Source organism: Aethalodelphis obliquidens, unplaced genomic scaffold (genome assembly GCF_003676395.1).
Source record: "Aethalodelphis obliquidens isolate GAN/ISIS:26980383/991018 unplaced genomic scaffold, ASM367639v1 scaffold39, whole genome shotgun sequence".
In the NCBI taxonomy this organism is placed as follows: domain Eukaryota; kingdom Metazoa; phylum Chordata; class Mammalia; order Artiodactyla; family Delphinidae; genus Aethalodelphis; species Aethalodelphis obliquidens.
This window is the reverse complement of record NW_020837983.1, coordinates 9,597,224-9,615,199: the sequence shown is the minus strand read 5'-3', so window position 1 is coordinate 9,615,199 and position 17,976 is coordinate 9,597,224. Positions and strand designations below refer to the sequence as shown.

General features: G+C 32.4%; 1 protein-coding gene across 5 annotated transcripts in view; it reads right to left on the bottom strand.

The window, feature by feature from the left end:
* Positions 1 to 17,976, bottom strand: part of VPS13B (vacuolar protein sorting 13 homolog B) — a 778,894-nt gene that overhangs the window by 377,844 nt on the left and 383,074 nt on the right. For all 5 annotated transcript variants that reach the window (XM_027131500.1, XM_027131499.1, XM_027131497.1 and 2 more), the window contains 3 exons: positions 16,005 to 16,208; positions 1,339 to 1,510; positions 718 to 832 (listed from right to left, as the gene is read on the bottom strand). In XM_027131500.1, coding sequence (XP_026987301.1) covers positions 718 to 832; positions 1,339 to 1,510; positions 16,005 to 16,208 — 491 coding nt within the window. The remainder of the gene's footprint in view (positions 1 to 717; positions 833 to 1,338; positions 1,511 to 16,004; positions 16,209 to 17,976) is intronic.

Here is a 17,976-nt window from a genome sequence, read left to right as displayed (position 1 = left end):
TGAGTTTTATGGTATGTGAATTACATTTCAGTTAAAAAAAACTCAATTCCAGGGTAGTGTTATAAAACAAAAAAAACCTCCTAAAAGCATTCGTATTTTTATTTTGGAAAAATTAATAATAAAATTGCTATATATCTTTATGAAAATATCTAAAACATTACTTTTTTACTACCATTACTTATTATTATAAACAAATCATATTTACTTATAATCTACTTTTGGTAGAAATTTATTAGGAAGGAAAAATGTGATTCTAGGAACATCCACCACATGTTCATTAATCATCTGTGAGATAAGAAAAGTACTCAAAGTTGTAAGGAACATGAGATGCTGCTCCATTTCAATCTATGGTATAGGGAATGGATGAGGAGTATTCATCAAAAACCAGAGCCATTAACTGTGTCCCAGACATCTTGGCAAATATACAACATGCATAACAAATTGTGAGGTGATTAGTAAAAGCAGCTTATTTCATTTAATATGGCAGTGTGGATATTTATGAACAGATTTGCCTTCTTAGAAAGCAAAACTTTATTATATTCCATATATGAATGAATACCAAGTAAAATTAACCAATATATCTTTTAAGAACCATCTTTGGGAATATGTACAGTATTTTTTTAAAAATTAAGGAATCAAATTAAAATATAAAAATTCTTTTATAGACTTTGTTCAAGGAAAATATAGCTTTTCCCATATTCATTATTCATTAATTACCTGCTTCTATAGTGATCAATATTGAAACTTTCTATTTTACATTTCACTTTGGTGTACACATCCTGGACATCTATGGAAGCACTGAGATCTTCTAGTTCACTGACCATACAAAATTCTGCAATAAGAAGCAAATATTAATATCAGTATAGGGTTCACAATCAATATTAAAACTTTCTATTTACATTTAATGTTAGCATGTATATCCTTGACATCTACAGAGGGACTAAGACTTTCTGTTCATTAACCACATAAGATTCTAAAATAATAAGGAAAATTAGTATCAGTATAGGCCTCAAAATTAAGATACGATGCTTATTTCAAAACAAGGGAAATCCCAGTTAATGTATGAAGTGCTACATCTAATATCAGTCAACAGTCTTTGCAATACATTTAGTGATATGACCAATGAAGAAATTACCTCATGGCTTTTGAAGTGAATTTTAATACAAATAAGACAAAATTTAGGTATTATAGGCAACATGTTAGTATTACTAATAGAAATCACTTGAGTTAGACTTAATGATTGATTTAAATGCCAATGATAAATAAAACTAAGTCTCCAATTTCTTCTAAAAATAGTGTTTAATATTTTATCTTTTCAGTAGAAAAGTAATCCTGTACCTGTGCCTTTATTTTCAGGATCTGGAGCAAAGAGCTTTATAGTAATTTTGGGGAGCACCCACTGCATCCACAGACTAACACGACCACTGGATCCACCAATATTACTTGTAGTTTGTTCCAAGGTAACAGAATCGGAGAATGGTGAATCATCAACTGCTTGTACAGAATCTCCCTGGGATGAGGAATAACAACAATACTTTGTAACATAAATAAAAATAACTAAAAATATATAATTTAAAATCTGCAATTACTGCTTATAACTTATCATATATGATAATGCAAATCATATAAATGTTTATATATAATGCCAGTAATATAAGCATACACTAATCATACGGTTTTCATAGTTACAGTGTACATGCATGCCATTCCAGTTCCTCTAAATGAGTTAGGATCATACCAATGAGTATTTCCTTATAGAGTAGCTATAGCCAAGGGTCAAACTGGGCTCTATTTTTGGAAATAAAGTCTTACTACCTCACAGCCACATCCACTCATTTATCTATTGCCTATGACTACTGATTAGCAGAGTTAAGTAGATGCTTTAGAGCTGCTATGATCCACAAAGCCTACAATATTTACTATCTTGTCATTTATGGAAAAAGTTTGTCTATCCCTGCTATGGTGTATTTATGTATGAATATATAATAACCATAGTAAAACACAGCATAATCACCATAATTTAAGAAACAGCAAAACATTCATCATGCCTCACATATTTTAATATTAAGGAGACATTTAAAAGCAGATTCGACAACAGATTTTTTAAATGATTTATATGGTTAAAAGTCTCTTAATTAGAGGTACAGAGCATGAGTGTGTGTGTGTGTGTGTGTGTGTGTGTGTGTGTGTTATGGTTATCTTTACAGAAATATATTCAGCAATTTATACATATCCTACAGAAAGGTACAATAAAAATGATAACAATGAAACAAAATGTAAGTAAAATGAGCAGGTTTTTGATAAATACCTCTTAGCTCAAGAAATTTTCCCAGGTTAATATTCAATGTTTTGCACATTTGAGATGGTATTATTTTGTAATTTGATGTACTTCAGAGTGTATCTCCAGCCCAATAAGAGGCAGCTGAAGCCCAAGAATATAACCCTTGGATTACAGACCTCAGCCCAGAAGAAGGGAATCTTGCAGCTTCAGAGAACCTGCCATACATGCTGGCCCCAAACCTTCATCAGAGCATAAGCTTATTCAGTTCAACAAATACATACTGAATTCTGGATATGTATAAGGTCCTAAATTTGGTACTAATAAACTTTCTGTAAAAGGTCTGTTGGGTTGTTTTTTAATCTTTTCGGCAGGTGAAAATAAATCCTGGTTTGAAGATGAACAGCTTCAGTCTCAAAGGCAGGAAGAGATGGTGCCAGAGATAGTGATCACTCACTCATGTATTCTGTTCTTTTAGGATTAGCTACCAAGTATTTGGGTTTTTTAAATCCCAACTTTGCTGTCCATCTAAAACCTTCAAAAAAACTCCAGAACCTAAACTCATTCTCTGTGAACTGATCAAATACACCAGAGCATGCTTACTTTTTTAAAAGATGTATATATATATTCACGTACCAAAATGTTCATTGCAGCTCTATTTACAATAGCCAGGAGATGGAAACAACCTAAGTGCCCATCATCGGATGAATGGATAAAGAAGATGTGGCACATATATACAATGGAATATTACTCAGCCATAAAAAGAAATGAAATTGAGCTATTTGTAATGAGGTGGATAGACCTCGAGTCTGTCATACAGAGTGAAGTAAGTCAGAAAAAGAAAGACAAATACTGTATGCTAACACATATATATGGAATTTAAGAAAAAAAAAATGTCATGAAGAACCTAGGGGTAAGACAGGAATAAAGACACAGACCCACTGGAGAATGGACTTGAGGATACGGGGAGGGGGAAGGGTAAGCTGTGACAAAGTGAGAGAGAGGCATGGACATATATACACTACCAAATGTAAAATAGATAGCTAGTGGGAAGCAGCTGCATAGCACAGGGAGATCAGCTCGGTGCTTTGTGACCACCTGGAGGGGTGGGATAGGGAGGGTGGGAGGGAGGGAGACGCAAGAGGGAAGAGATATGGGAACATATGTATATGTATAACTGATTCACTTTGTTATAAAGCAGAAACTAACACACCATTGTAAAGCAATTATACCCCAATAAAGATGTTTAAAAAAAAAAGATGTATATATATTTAAATATTAGTTATATGTACTTAAGCTTAGTTTGATAGGCAGCATGATGCATTGAAGACAGTATAGCCATTCTTTGTTCCAATTACACCAAGCAAAGCAGAAAGCTCACTGCTCGTGATGTTTTCATCTAAATGCTTTTCCAAAACTAAGTGGCCCTAAATCTGCTAAAATTGAAATTCCTAGAATTTGAGAAGCTATATAAAAATTCAGGTTTCTGGTTAGCTGTCTAAAGTAACACATCTAATGAAAAGCACAAACTAATCCCAGAAAAAGATACATTTTAGAAAGTCAAATTCAATAAAAGACAGCATAATGTAGTCAGTATGCCTTTCTCTATGGATTGGGTCTTAGAGCAGAAGAATTCATAAATTAAATTCTCCCTCCAACACTTAGAAGAACATTATAATCCCAAGAATGGAAATTGTAGGGAAAAGACCATCTCAAATCAATGAAACCTTGATTTTTAACACTATTAAGTATACTTAGTAGGAATGCTAAGAAAACTGTGGCTTCAAATTTAATAAGCAAGCACTCCTGAGAAAAAGTTTTACTCTCCTTCTTCATGCAGTTTCAATTTTCATTTTGGATTTACAACACTTGGTGCGGTATTGTTAAATATGTTTGTGCATTAATTTTCTGCTCTATTTCTAAATCTATAGCAAAAATTGAGCCAGAATTGGAGACGCTGAACTATTTTCCCACACCTCTTTAGCCAAGGTCTAAAATATACAGTTCAATTCTTTCACCATTTTGTCGCAAATTGACCAAAATACTGAGTTTATTATGCTAGCTGAATTTATCTTTGTTCATCTGGAAGAGCAAACACTTCAGCCCTTCATCCTTGGCCTGCTTCAGAGCTCAGGGATGATCATACTTTTGGCCACACTGCTACTCTCCCTTATCAAAATAACTCCAGCATTCTTTTTCAATCACAAAACTTCCCAAAGGTCTAAACACTTCCACTGCTGTTTGTACTTAAGTCAACGATAACAAGTGGACTGCTGTGGTTTCCACTACCTTTGCTCTCACCATTTCAATGTGAAGGGTGGGAAACACGAATAACTGTTTTTAAGCTCACTACTTAAGCCTGCCACTCATATTTCCCCTTCTACCACCACTGAGATCGATATTCAGGAAGCTAGAGCTATATCCACTGAAAAGTATACTGCTCCTTATCAACATGTCAACATAAAAAGAATTACTCGTAGTTTAAAGTATAAGTCATCCAAGGATCATATAAGCAAATACTTCTCTTCTACTTAACACAAGCAACTGTTAAGAGCATACTTTTTTAAACTAGATTCATTTATGGTGAATTCTTTATTGTTGAAATAATTTAAAAATAATAGTTCTTACCCAACTCAGCAACAAATACCTTAAATAGTGTTTTTAAATTTTATGGACTTTTGGAATGCAAATATTAATTAGAAATTTAAACATACAGATACATAATATAAATAAGCACAACAAATGTAAGGTGACCTCAGATAAATAGGTTATATTTATGTAATAAAACTATTTGCATAAAAAAATAAGCCAATAATTGAGAAATTAGAGACATTTTCCAGCATGATTATTTTGAAATAAGAAAAGCATGACAACAAAATATTGTGTTGATTCATATGTGAAGGCTAAACAATAACCTGCTTTGATATATGTATTATATATGTATGTTCTTTCAACAGCTACTCAATTAATTAGATGATAATCTAAATGCTAAGATTTCTACATTTTGAATAAAAGTTTCTCCCTAAATGTTGAAGATAAAATCATTTAAAGATAAATATTTAATGAAATAAGTCTATTTTGAGGAAGAGATTTAAAACTATTATAAGACATCCTTAAAATATCAACTGAGTAAAAAAGTTCAAACTAAACTTACTTTCTAAAAGGTTGTCTAGAATAATAATTTGAGGTAGATTGCTGCTTAGGTTAACTGCACTTAAATCCCTGAAAAACTGACAATAGTTTTGCTATAGCAGTTGATGCCAAACAACTTCACTTTTTTTTTTGAGATACAACTGACATATAATATTATAATAGTTTCAGGTATAAAACATAATGATTCGATATTTATATATATTGTGAAATGATCATAGTAAGTCTAGTTAACATCCATTGTCACACAGTCATAAATTGTTTTTTCTTGTGATGAGAAATTTTAAGATCTACTACTCTCTTAGCAACTTTCAAATACACAATACAGTATTATTAACTTCAGTCACCATGGCATACACCACTAGGGCTTATTTATTTTATAACTGGAAATTTGTACCTTTTGACCACCTTCATTCATTTTTTCCCCCCAAATTTTCACTTTGGATTTAACTGAAAATAAATGCATTTTAAATAATTACTGGGGACTAAGAAATGAACCACTTCATGCCGGATTGTTTTCTGGAAATATATATATTTATAATTGAAGTATAGTTGATTTACAATACTATATTAATTTCAGGTGTACAATAGAGTGATTCAATATTTTATAGATTACACTGCATTTAAAGTTATTATAAAATACTGGCAATATTCCATGCTATACAATACAGCTCATACTGGATTTTTTTGAGAACCAGGCTGCTGAAGTAATTTTAATTCCAGAATCAATAAAATATGCAATTCGAGTTTTGCCATGACCCTCTAACCTCCCAACATTGTTGGTTAATCTGTCAATTTTTACCTTAGGTTGAGTTATAAATCTAGCATTCATTCATCATTTTAGATTTTTCTAAAGCTTTAAAATTATTTCTTTAAAATGCTGTGAATAAGGATGACATTATCAAAGACATTATACATATATACAAGAAGTTAAAATGAAAAAATGCTTAATGGTTTGCCTAAAATCACAACTTAATTGGAGGGATTTAATTTCATCAACACAATATAGCTATCCATAATAATTGTCCTTCCTACATCACCTTTATGGAAAGTACTGAAAATCCAGAAGTTCAAAATAACATTTTATATAATTAGAACAGCTTCCAAAAGACTTAACAGGGCTTCCCTGGTGGCGCAGTGGTTGAGAGTCCACCTGCCGACGCAGGGGACACGGGTTCGTGACCCGGTCCGGGAGGATCCCACATGCCGCGGAGCGGCTGGGCCCGTGAGCCATGGCCGCTGAGCCTGTGCTTCCGGAGCCTGTGCTCCGCAGTGGGAGAGGCCACAACAGTGAGAGGCCCGCGAACCGCAAAAAAAAAAAAAAAAAGATTTAACAGTTTATGTACTTAACCTTATAAGGGAAATATGTGAATGTGTATGTATTTGTGTATTGTGTATCTATTTGCTTTGTTTACTTGTTATTAAAACAAATCATCAAAATGTTAGCACTTTCAAAGGCAGTTTTTATTGTTGGGCTATCTTGTAAGCAAAATGGCATAAATATTTCAATGAACATGATTATATAGTGTTTCACTTTCCTGAACATCTCCCTGAACACAAATTTTTGACAACCTTAACTAGCTGAAATACAGTGAAATATGTTCTACAAGTGTACAGGTTAAGCCTTACCTTGGGCCCATGGTAAGAATTAGCGTGCCAGAGACATCTTGTTTTATACCAAAATTTTTGCTCACCCTTCTATGTGATACAGAATTTTCTCTGGGAAGCAGCAATGCAGTGATGGGCTAAATTTCCCAGTGTACCTATATATTAGGTGTATACACATATCCATCCCCGAAGTTAAATATTATAAATTCTGCTAAAGATAAAGGACTAAAATGCTTAATTTCTTTTAAAAGCTGAATATTATTAAGCTAAGTATCCAATTTAAGAAATTAGAAAAACAACAGAATAAACCCAAGAAAAAATATCTATCTTAGCCTAAGTAGTGGAAAAATGTTACCCTTGAGACTTTTTAAACACATCTCTGGGTTACATGTAGGTTTGAGGGCTTGATTTCATACTACCGAAATGTTTCAAGAAACATCTAGCTACGAAATTAACAGTAAAGGGGTCCCAGGCTAGTGATGGCCCTTGGAGTCCCTCAGAGAAGGAAACACAGAAAATCCCTATTGGGGAACAGGCCCTCATACACTATGCAAGAGTCTCATAAAGTCGCACTAGTGAAGAACTCCCAATAGAAGAGCACATAACACATAAAGAAACAGTCTACAAGAGCAAGGGTTAAGAATACAACAGTAGGATTAGACTCTCAAGAAATTCAGATAACAGATCTGATAAATAATATAAAAGAATTATGTTTAAAACAACAAAAGACATAAAAACAAACAGAAAAAATAAACTCAATATATGCTTTTATGAATTCATATGAAAATATATTTGTAGTGACAATGAATGTATACATCTCTATGCCCCGTACTATAATAAATCAGATTTAATTTCGTCAAAATGAGTTGACTTCCCAAATTGTTTAACATCCATATATTAAAGAACAATGTGTTTAAAACCTACTCTGTACCAAGCAGTATTGCTTGGTACAGAGTAGGTACTGGTTGCTCAAATTAGGGTTATCCTATGATGATAAAGATAATAGGTGACGGGTGATAATAGAAAATTTATAGTTCACATCCAGTATGGCACTGAAACAGTATAATCATTATTTAACACTGTTACTTCTGAACCAATATAAACCTCTCAGTGTAAATCATTTTACGTCCAACCCATAATGTTTGACTTATCACTTATTTCAGATGAAAAGAATAGTATAAAAGTACAACTAATGTGGGAACAGAAAAAGTAACAGTGTCAAATTTTCAATATGTCTTTTGCTATTTGAACAAAATCTGTTAGTGCTGAAACATGCTAGAAAGTTTCCTTAACAGAAAATTATTATCAAAAAAGAAAATTATGTTCAACTTGAAAATATTGCCTAATATTTAAAAAGTTAAGTGAAATATTTATTCAACATATTACTGGAAGTCTTAGCCACAGCAATTAGGCAAGAAAAAGAAGTTAAAAGCAACAAAATTGGAAAGGGAAAAAAGCAAAATGATCTCTGTTTGCAGACAGCATGACCTTATATGTAGAAAATGCTAAAGATTCAACAACAAAAAATTTTAGAACTAATAAATGAATTCAGCAAGATACAAACCCACATCTGTGTTTTTGCACAATAACAGTGAACAATCAGAAAAGGAAATTAATAAAACAATTCTGTTTAAAATAGCATCAAAAAGAATAGAATACTTAGGAATAAACTTAACCAAGGAAGTGAAAGACTATAAAATATTGCTAATAGAAATAAAAGAAGACACAAACAAATGGAGAAATGTCCCATGTCCATGGATCGGAAGACTTAATGTTAAAATGGGAAGTTATTGTTTAACAGGTACCACATTTCAGCTGGGAAAAATTTTAAAAGTTTTGGAGATGGTTGACGGTGATGGTTGCACAACAATGTGAATGTACTTAATGTCACAGAAGGGTACTCTTAAAAATGGTTTAAAAAGGTAATTTTATGTTGTGTATATTTTACCAGAATAAAACATTTGACATAAAAGCATTAACTGGGACATAAAGTCATAATTGCACAGTATCAAAAGACAGTGTATTTGTTTAGCATCTATAAAAACTATGTTTATTAGTTTCATTTTATACAGCCTGGGCTACCAGAATGCCATAAAACATCTTTATTTTACCATTAAGTATTACTTTATCAATAATGAGTAGTATAAAATTCATTTTCTAGGAATACAGCAATACCATTGTTGGAGTTGGGAACCTGGAACAAGATGCTTGCCTATATTCCCTTTATTATGATGACATTAGTGTATTTTGTCTATCCAGTCCTTACCTCTTTTCTAACAATCTTCTAAGTTAAAACTTCTTCTATATGCAAAGAATGCCTAAACTAAGACCCAGTTTGGAATGAGGTATGTGTTACACACAAGTGCCTTTTCAATTAGGATTACCTTGTTGATTATCATGGGAATATACAGTGACTGTGAGAATTTCCCCACAAAACATATTTTTCTAGATAATAAAACAAGGGGGAACACTTCCCATATCATTTTGTGAAGACAGTGTGATCATGATACCAAAATACAACAAAGATATTATGTAAAAGAAAAGTAAAAGGCCAGTATCACTCATGACTATGATACCAAAACCCTAAATAAAATATTAGCAAACACAATCCAGCAAGATATGAAAAGGAAAATATATTACATCTAAGCTGGGTTTGTTCCAGAAACACAAGATCAGCTTAATATTTGAAAATCAACCAAAGTTACTAGTCACCTTAAAGGAATAAAGAAGAAACAAGTACTGAATATATAATCGTATCAACTGAATAAAAGTGCTAAATAAAACTGCCAAATAAGTGTACTCCTATAACAAAATGGTCAAGATTTCTAAAAAGAAAACTAAAATCTTATTGAAATTAAAGAAAATACAAATAGAGGAATGAGCCACATTCATAGAGTATATGGACAAACTATACATACTCAGTTAATATTTGTACTAACATATTGAGAAAAATATTAACATTATCCCCACTTTTAGAGATAATGAAACTAAATCACAGAGGTTAAATAACGTGATCATAAACTGCAGAGATTAAAAACTCAAGTTGTCTGATTCCAAAGTGACTTCTATAGATTCCATTAACTTAGAATCACACTCAGATGAGCTGGACCGTCCCTACTTTGTGTGACACTAACTTCAATTCACTGCATCTCAATTTTCTAGTAAATGATCTTCCAACAATCCCTTTCAATAGTATAGCTGTAAATTGATGGAATTAAGAGAAACATCTTTCTCACTTGTCAAGCTCTGCAAAATTATTATACCAAAGTCAGAGGAAGGCAATTCTTAAAGCTGACAAAGTAGAGAGTCTATGACAAAAAGTGGGAAGCAGCACACAGAATTTAGCTAGTTTTCCCCAGGAGAAAAAAAAAAATACACCTTAGAGAAAATAAATTACTAGCATTCTATTTTTCTGTTTTCAAGGTTACTAGGGAAACTAAATAAATGACTTCTAATTTTCACTTTTTTCCCTTTAGTACCACATTTTTTGGCAAAACTTTGAAATACGCTTGAATACAGTTAGGGATAATATTAAATGCCATTTTAATTCTATACCGTTCATGCTGGTACTAAGCAAATCTCATTAAAATGACAGAAATGTGCTCTTCTGAGTAAGAAAATCAGTACTAAATAAAGTATATTTAATGATTCTGCATTCACTTTCCTCTACCCCCTAATTTCTATACCAAATAACTCAGTTATCAACATATAGAGCTGGCCAAAAAGTTTTTTCGGGTTTTTTATAATATCTTATGGAAAAACCCAAACAAACTTTTTGGCCAACCCAATATTTCAACAGGTAAAGAAAAATTAAAATAGCATTTCTGGTATTAGTTTTGAAATGGTTTGTCAGGCACAGGTCATATAAAATGCATATAATATCTTCAGGGAAAAATTACTTCATTAAGAGTTAATCAACCTTTATTCACCAATGTTCATAGTAGCGTTATTCGTAATAGCCAAAAGGAGCAAATAACCCAGACGTCCATCAACAGATCAATGGATAAAAAAAGTAAGCTATATACACAAATGAAGTAACACTCAGCCATAGAAGGCATTGAAATTCTTATACATGGATGATGTATAAAACATTCTTCTTACTACCTGGATGAATCTCTAAAACATTATACTAAATGAAATAAGCTAAACGAATACTTATGATTCCTCTTATGTGAGACACCCAGAATAGGCAAATTCACAGAGACAGAAAGTACAGCAGAGGTTACCAGGGATGGGGTTGGGAGGATGGGGAGTCACTGTTTCATGGGAAAAGAGTTTTTGTTTGAAATGATGAAATAGTTTTGGAAATGGATAGTTGTTATGGCTGTGCAACACTGAGATTATTCATTTAATGCCACGAAATTGTACACATAAAAATGGTTAAAATGATAAATTTTATGTAACTTATATTTTACCACAATAAAAAAAATTTAGCAAAAAGAGTTACCAATGATATTGAGAATCTAATATAATATGTACAAGGCAGAATGAGAAAAACAAAGATTCCAAAGACCAGTTCTTAGTACTCAATGATGTTAAAGAAATTTAAATTCAAGTAACATGGCACACTAAGTTGAAATGAATGTTTTCCTTTTCTACTACAAAAGCACGGAAATTCTAGATAAAACACAAGAATTTGTTTTAATACATTAAAGTGCTGTATATCTTTTCTTTGGTCTTGTAGACCTACTCTTCAATCATTAATACCCTCTCTACCTGGGAGGCTAATCTATGGGAACAATATGTACAAATATTCTTGTCCTCTGGTTTCTGGTCATTTTCAGCTAATGAGGAACATGGCAGGAGATAGAAAGGAGGGAGGAGAATGAAGTCAGTATTATTCCCTGTTCTCCCTGCCCGTAAGCCTATTTATGGCAAAAACATCCCAGTGTTACTAGCTCCAGGTACTGTACTATCTCCTGTGGTTTCCCTTCCCAGTCAACACCTTTGTCCTTATGAGAATGTCATCTTTTTCTAACTAATATAACAGTTAAACTTGAAATAAATAAAGGGAAATCTCAAGATGTCAGAAATGAAGAGGAAACACAAAGTCAGGGTAACGACTGGGAACTGAGTCATTACAGACTCAGTTTTCCATTATAGATTATTACAAGATATTGAGTATAGTTCCCTGTGCTATACAGTAGGTCCCTGTTGTTTACTATTTTATATACAGTAGTGTGTAGATGTTAATCCCAAACTCCTAATTTATCTCCCCTCCACCCCATCCCCTTTGGTAACCATAAGTTTGCTTTCTATCTCTGTGAGTCTATTTCCGTTTTGTAAATAAGTTCATTTCTATCATTTTTTTTTAGATTCCACATGTAAGTGATGTCATATGATATTTGTCTTTCTCTGTCTGACTTACTTCACTTAATATGGTAATCTCTAGGTCTCACTGCAATCCCACTCCCGGGCACTTCTCTGGAGAAAACTCTAATTTGAAAAGATACATGCATCCCAATGTTCATAGCAGCATTATTTATAATAGCCAAGACATGGAAGAAACCTAAATCAACAGATGAATAGATAAAGAAGATGTAGTATATACACAATGGAATATTACTCAGCCATAAAAAAATGAAATAATGTCATTTGCAGCAACATGGATGGACCTAGAGATTATTATATACCATATATTTAAATTTGTATGCAGACAGTTCTGTTGCTTACATGATAGTGTTGTCCACAGAATGTCTTCTTATAATCAGAAGATTATTAGTCAATGATTAGCAAGAGCAAAGGGATGCTAGAGCTTCCTGGGAATGCCAAGTCAAATAGGCATAAAGGCCTATTATGGATTATAACAAAATACATGCATAACCTCTCCACACTGTCCTCCCTAGCCCCATTCATTAAGTAGTTTCTCCAGTAAGAGGACACGGTTTTATCTCCATTCAGTCCGTAACACATTTAAATATACAGGAAACTTCATGAAAATTAGAAAAACATTTTTTAAATGGAATTTAAAGGATCACAGTAACATATCTACCATGTTGGAACTCAAAACAAAAGGAATAAAAATTACAAAGGTCATTACACACAATTTTACCAGCACTATAAACAAAAGGAAATGGGAAATGAAAGCCTGGGCACAAATTCTGACTTCTGGATGAATTAAACGACCACAGATTTAATCACAGATGAAGCATTCATACAAAAAGGAGAAAACAATGACTATATTTTCTGATGTCATCATTTACTGGCTAATTCTCAAAGAGGTAAATTTAAACTCAGATGCAAACGTAGTTAATCTTGATCTCCACATAAATATTTTCTTGAGAGCAAAAAGAGAAATTAAACATGAAGTGTTCAATCCACGAACACCTTCTAATTTGTAAAGTTAAATCAAAGTCTTAACATTGATCACCATATCAAAATTGTCTACACAAAAATCTTCCTGCCCTTTATGGAAAACAAACCTAAATTATTTTAAGATATTTCTCAGGGAACAAGCTTCTCAAGTGATTGTAGGTTTCAAATCCATACCAGACTGCTAGCAATCACTCACCTCTTTCTTTCCTTAACCACACTACATAAACAAAAGAGGGTACATTTTGAAAATATTTACCACATTTTCCCCCATAACTCTGTTACCTTATGTAAGCTGCTTTATATGGTCTTTCTGGAATATTAATGTGAATCTTCTGCATTAAGATTCTTTCACTTTCAGATCTTTTTCACACAGATCAGATTAAATCCATACCTAATACAAAACTAACAAATCCACTAGAAGCATTTTCATTATTTATCTTTATAACCCAATCAGAAAAAAACCCTCAACATTCTAAGTTTAAATTAATTGCAGTCATGTAAGGAACTTATTTTTGAAATCAGAATTAATTTTTTTAAGTGACTGAGAAAATGTCTCCCTTGTTAATCTCTCCCTTTCTTAACTTCCTCACCATTCTTCTAGTCTATCACATTTATTATATACCTACTAAAACAAAATTGATACTAATGCCTTTTTCACTTTTGAAGATCCATCTCATATGTTACTGCCTTTGTAAAATACCTACAGATCCCATAGAATGAATTTGTTAATAATTTCTCTATAATTGCAGGGCATGCTCATCTCTATTACATCTTATAATCAGGGTCACCATGTCCTTCTGTATAGGTTGGACACTACACAATTCTAGAAAGCACCATTCAATCTGTACTTGTGTGAATGGCAGGCTCTAGATGTATGACAAACAGGTGTGACCATTCCACATGAGCCCTGTCTTTTCTGGGCTTGCAATGTTTTCTTAAATATTTCTTTCTAAAAGACTACTCCCAAGATAGGTACTCATTTTCATCTTGACGTTCCAATGAATACAGTACTTAGTGAACAACTGTTTAATGAAACACTCTCCTTTCTGCCAAATGTCCACAATATTTAACTTCATTTATCAATTTCACTTGTACTAGCTTTGTCTAGCAATGTATCACCCCAAGCTTTGATTACTCTACCAAAGTATTTCACAAAGTGTATTTTGTGCAATGTTAACATGTAGGCTATGATAAAGGGGTCTTTGGTTAAATGAGTTTGGAGAGTACTGCGTTGAAGAAAGTCAAAGTTTTCTTTACTGCAAGAGCTTTTGTATTCTAACAATATTAATAATCTCCAAGAAAGGATTCACTGTTTTTACCCTAAAAGGATATGTCCCATTGACTCCATAAGGGCACATTCCTAGATTTTCATTTGGGGGGAAAAAAGTAATCCTATCACTTAGGTCATTGTGTTTCTTAAGATTTGGAATGAGCAGGGATACAGAAATTATTTATGCAGGGGTCAAATAGATCTACTCCAGCATGTGTTTATGCAAAAACAAAAACATAACTTCTACCTCTATTATATTACAGTAGTTCTCAGTGGTAAGCCTCTATGGAGTGTTTCAGAAATGTATTAGGGTATTTTTGGTTGACTCAATGATTGGGTGTCACTACTGGAATTTAAGGGTTAGCAGTTAGGGTATCAAGAGGTCCTATGATATATAGGACTGTCCTGAAAAATGAACACTATCTTACAGACAATGAAGTAGGTAAAAATCCTGTTTATAAGTCAACATTTGAGCATAAAACTGAATTCTGTTTTAAATCTAAACACAATATTTTTGCACTTATGCATGATTTTATTTATTAAGAGTTCCAGAAATGCAACTACTGAAATGAAAAGAATAAAAACTTTTGTTTTAAACTTTATCAAGTTTGCCATTACCTCAGGAAATCACAGCAACAACAACAGTACCAACTTGTGGTATTTAACAAAGACCTGCACAAGTCTATATGCGGCAGACACACTCACAGTAATTCTATGTACCTGGCTACTTCATTACAACTTCTAATGTAACCATGCCTGAGCATTTATATATTAAAATAATAATTACTATACCTTAAATTAATTTCCTTTACTCCTTTATATTTTATTCAAAATACTAGATATTTTTGAAATTATATGTATATGTAGGTCATATTATGTTTATTTTCATTTCAGGATAGTAAAGGGGGCTTTATAAAACATTTGTTATTAAAAGGGGCACTGGCACATTGGGTGAAGTTATGGTGTTAAAAATGAAAAGAAAGGCTTCTATGATCAGAAGGAAGAGGAGAGAACTTTGGGTCAGACAAGACTGAAAAATCACTAACCTAAAGATAACAAAGGCACTCTGGTTCTGAGCCTCTTTTGTATCAGCTTCTACATTTCCATACTTCTGAGGAACCATACATTTACTGTCTCAGTTTTTGCCATTTCACAGAACCCCTACTGTCCTGAACTACCCCACTAACTACTAAAAGTGATTAAAATACTTGGACCTAAAAGAAACAGTAATACACAGCCACTGCTACCATAGCTCCTCACGAACCTTCTAAACTCACTAGCTTCCAGAGAGGTATGGTCATCTTCATTCTCAATCCTGATACAAAACTCTGTGGTATATATACCACCCTTCATTCAGTAACAGAATTTTTCAAAAACACTTACCTCAGTAGTAGTTCCAATGTCAGCAGATGGGCTACATGTGCTGGTATCTGGAGGAGCTGTGCCTATACTGCTTCTAACTGGAGAACTAGGGACAGGCCCCACTATGGACTCCGGATAAGCTGAAAAAGAACTGAGATTGCCTCTCTTCTGAATCTTATTCCAGACTTCATTCATGATATCTGTTAGCTCATATAAGAGCTGCACCTAAGCAGAAGGGAAAAATAAAAAGGAAAAACAAATCTTTCAACTTCTGGTCACAACTGACTAAAATATTAAATGTGAGAAAATGAAAACAAGTCCAGGGAAATAAGAATATATGAAACAAAAATCTATCATTGTATCACTGATCATGGTATTATATCATAACCTATAATCTGTGATATATAATTATTATATATTATATATACTGTAATTATTATATATATGATGACTATTTTGTCATGATACCACAATTCTGATGAGATATAGAGAAAAATAATTCATATAAAAATATACAATATTAAACATTTTATCATGAATTGAATTTAGGAAATATAATTAATTTATTCATACTTTTAATTTGCCACATAGTCACATTTTGATATTTTATAAGCAATTTAGCATTTCTGTGGGAAAATAATGCTAATAAAATAATGCTAATAAAACAGCTTATTATGGTACAGTAGATTTCTTTTAATATATGACTAATAGAACAATCACAAAGAAATGCCTTTTAAACAGAGGTCAGGATCAAAATTAGAAGTCAAATATATCCTAGTAAACATGATTATTTAGTTATACATGAAATAATTACCATTCTTATTTCTAAATTATTTACACATTTAAACTTTCTCTATTTTCTGAAGAATAAATCTGAAATTGGATTTCTTGCCCAGCAAAATAAAGTAAAAAAGAAAAATATAACACAGAAGAGTAAAAGGAAAATGTTACATATGAGACTTTTCTATAGATAAAGAACATAAACTATCCAACCTACTATTCCCCTCAGATTTGTCATTCCAATATTCAGAAAAAAAAATTGTTTAACTTGCACGTTGTTTGACTAAGTTCTAAGATATTTACATAAGATTTCATAAATAAGCATTAATCATGGAATCTGTATGACAACATATTGCCATATACTGTATAAAACAAGCCTAGGGGGAAAAATGCAAACACAATGTATAAGCAAATCCACAGCTGGATACCATATTCTGCTTGCCATTAAAAAAAAAAAAAAGAAAGAAAGAAATTCTCATATTTATAAGAAGTTTCAGCCTCAGGACACATCCAGATGATAAAGCTGGCTTCTTATGTGGGCAGAACAGATGCCTAAAAACAGTGTTGTCAATCCTTATTTGATATAAAACAGTATATGGGTTACAGTTTTCTCCTGCTTTTTGTGTGATGAAGTCTCAAATCTCAGGTTATAGCTCTTTTTGTTTAAAAAAAAATCTAATGGCTAGAGATCCTACAAAAAAGCTCTTAGAAAAATTTTAGTTCATATTCTTTTGTCTTTCATAATCATGAGTGTTTTCTAAAAAGAAACCATTTTGTTCCAAACCAAATTTTTAAAAAGATTATTTTACTTTTTCTTAAACAATTAGAACTGACAAATAAGGAAAGCATAAACAGTTTCTAAATACTTTCAAAGGCATAAAGTTTATTTACCTAAGAGAATTGATGCCGCTTTTATTGTCACTACTTCTGGTTTCCTTTAACTGTTACCATTAAAAAATTGTATATGAATGTCACCAAGTACACTGTGTATTCAGCATGCCAAGCAAACACTGACATAAACTTTAAACGTATTATTATTTTCAAAGAAGAAAGCTGCTATCACAGAATCCAGACTTCACAAATTCAGAGGTTTTAAAAAAATAGAGCAAAAATGCTGAAGATAAATGTTCAACTCTTATCCTTCAAGCTGTACTGAAAACCATGCCAACTAAAGCCACAATGAGCTACCACTACCCACCTATTAAGACGTCTG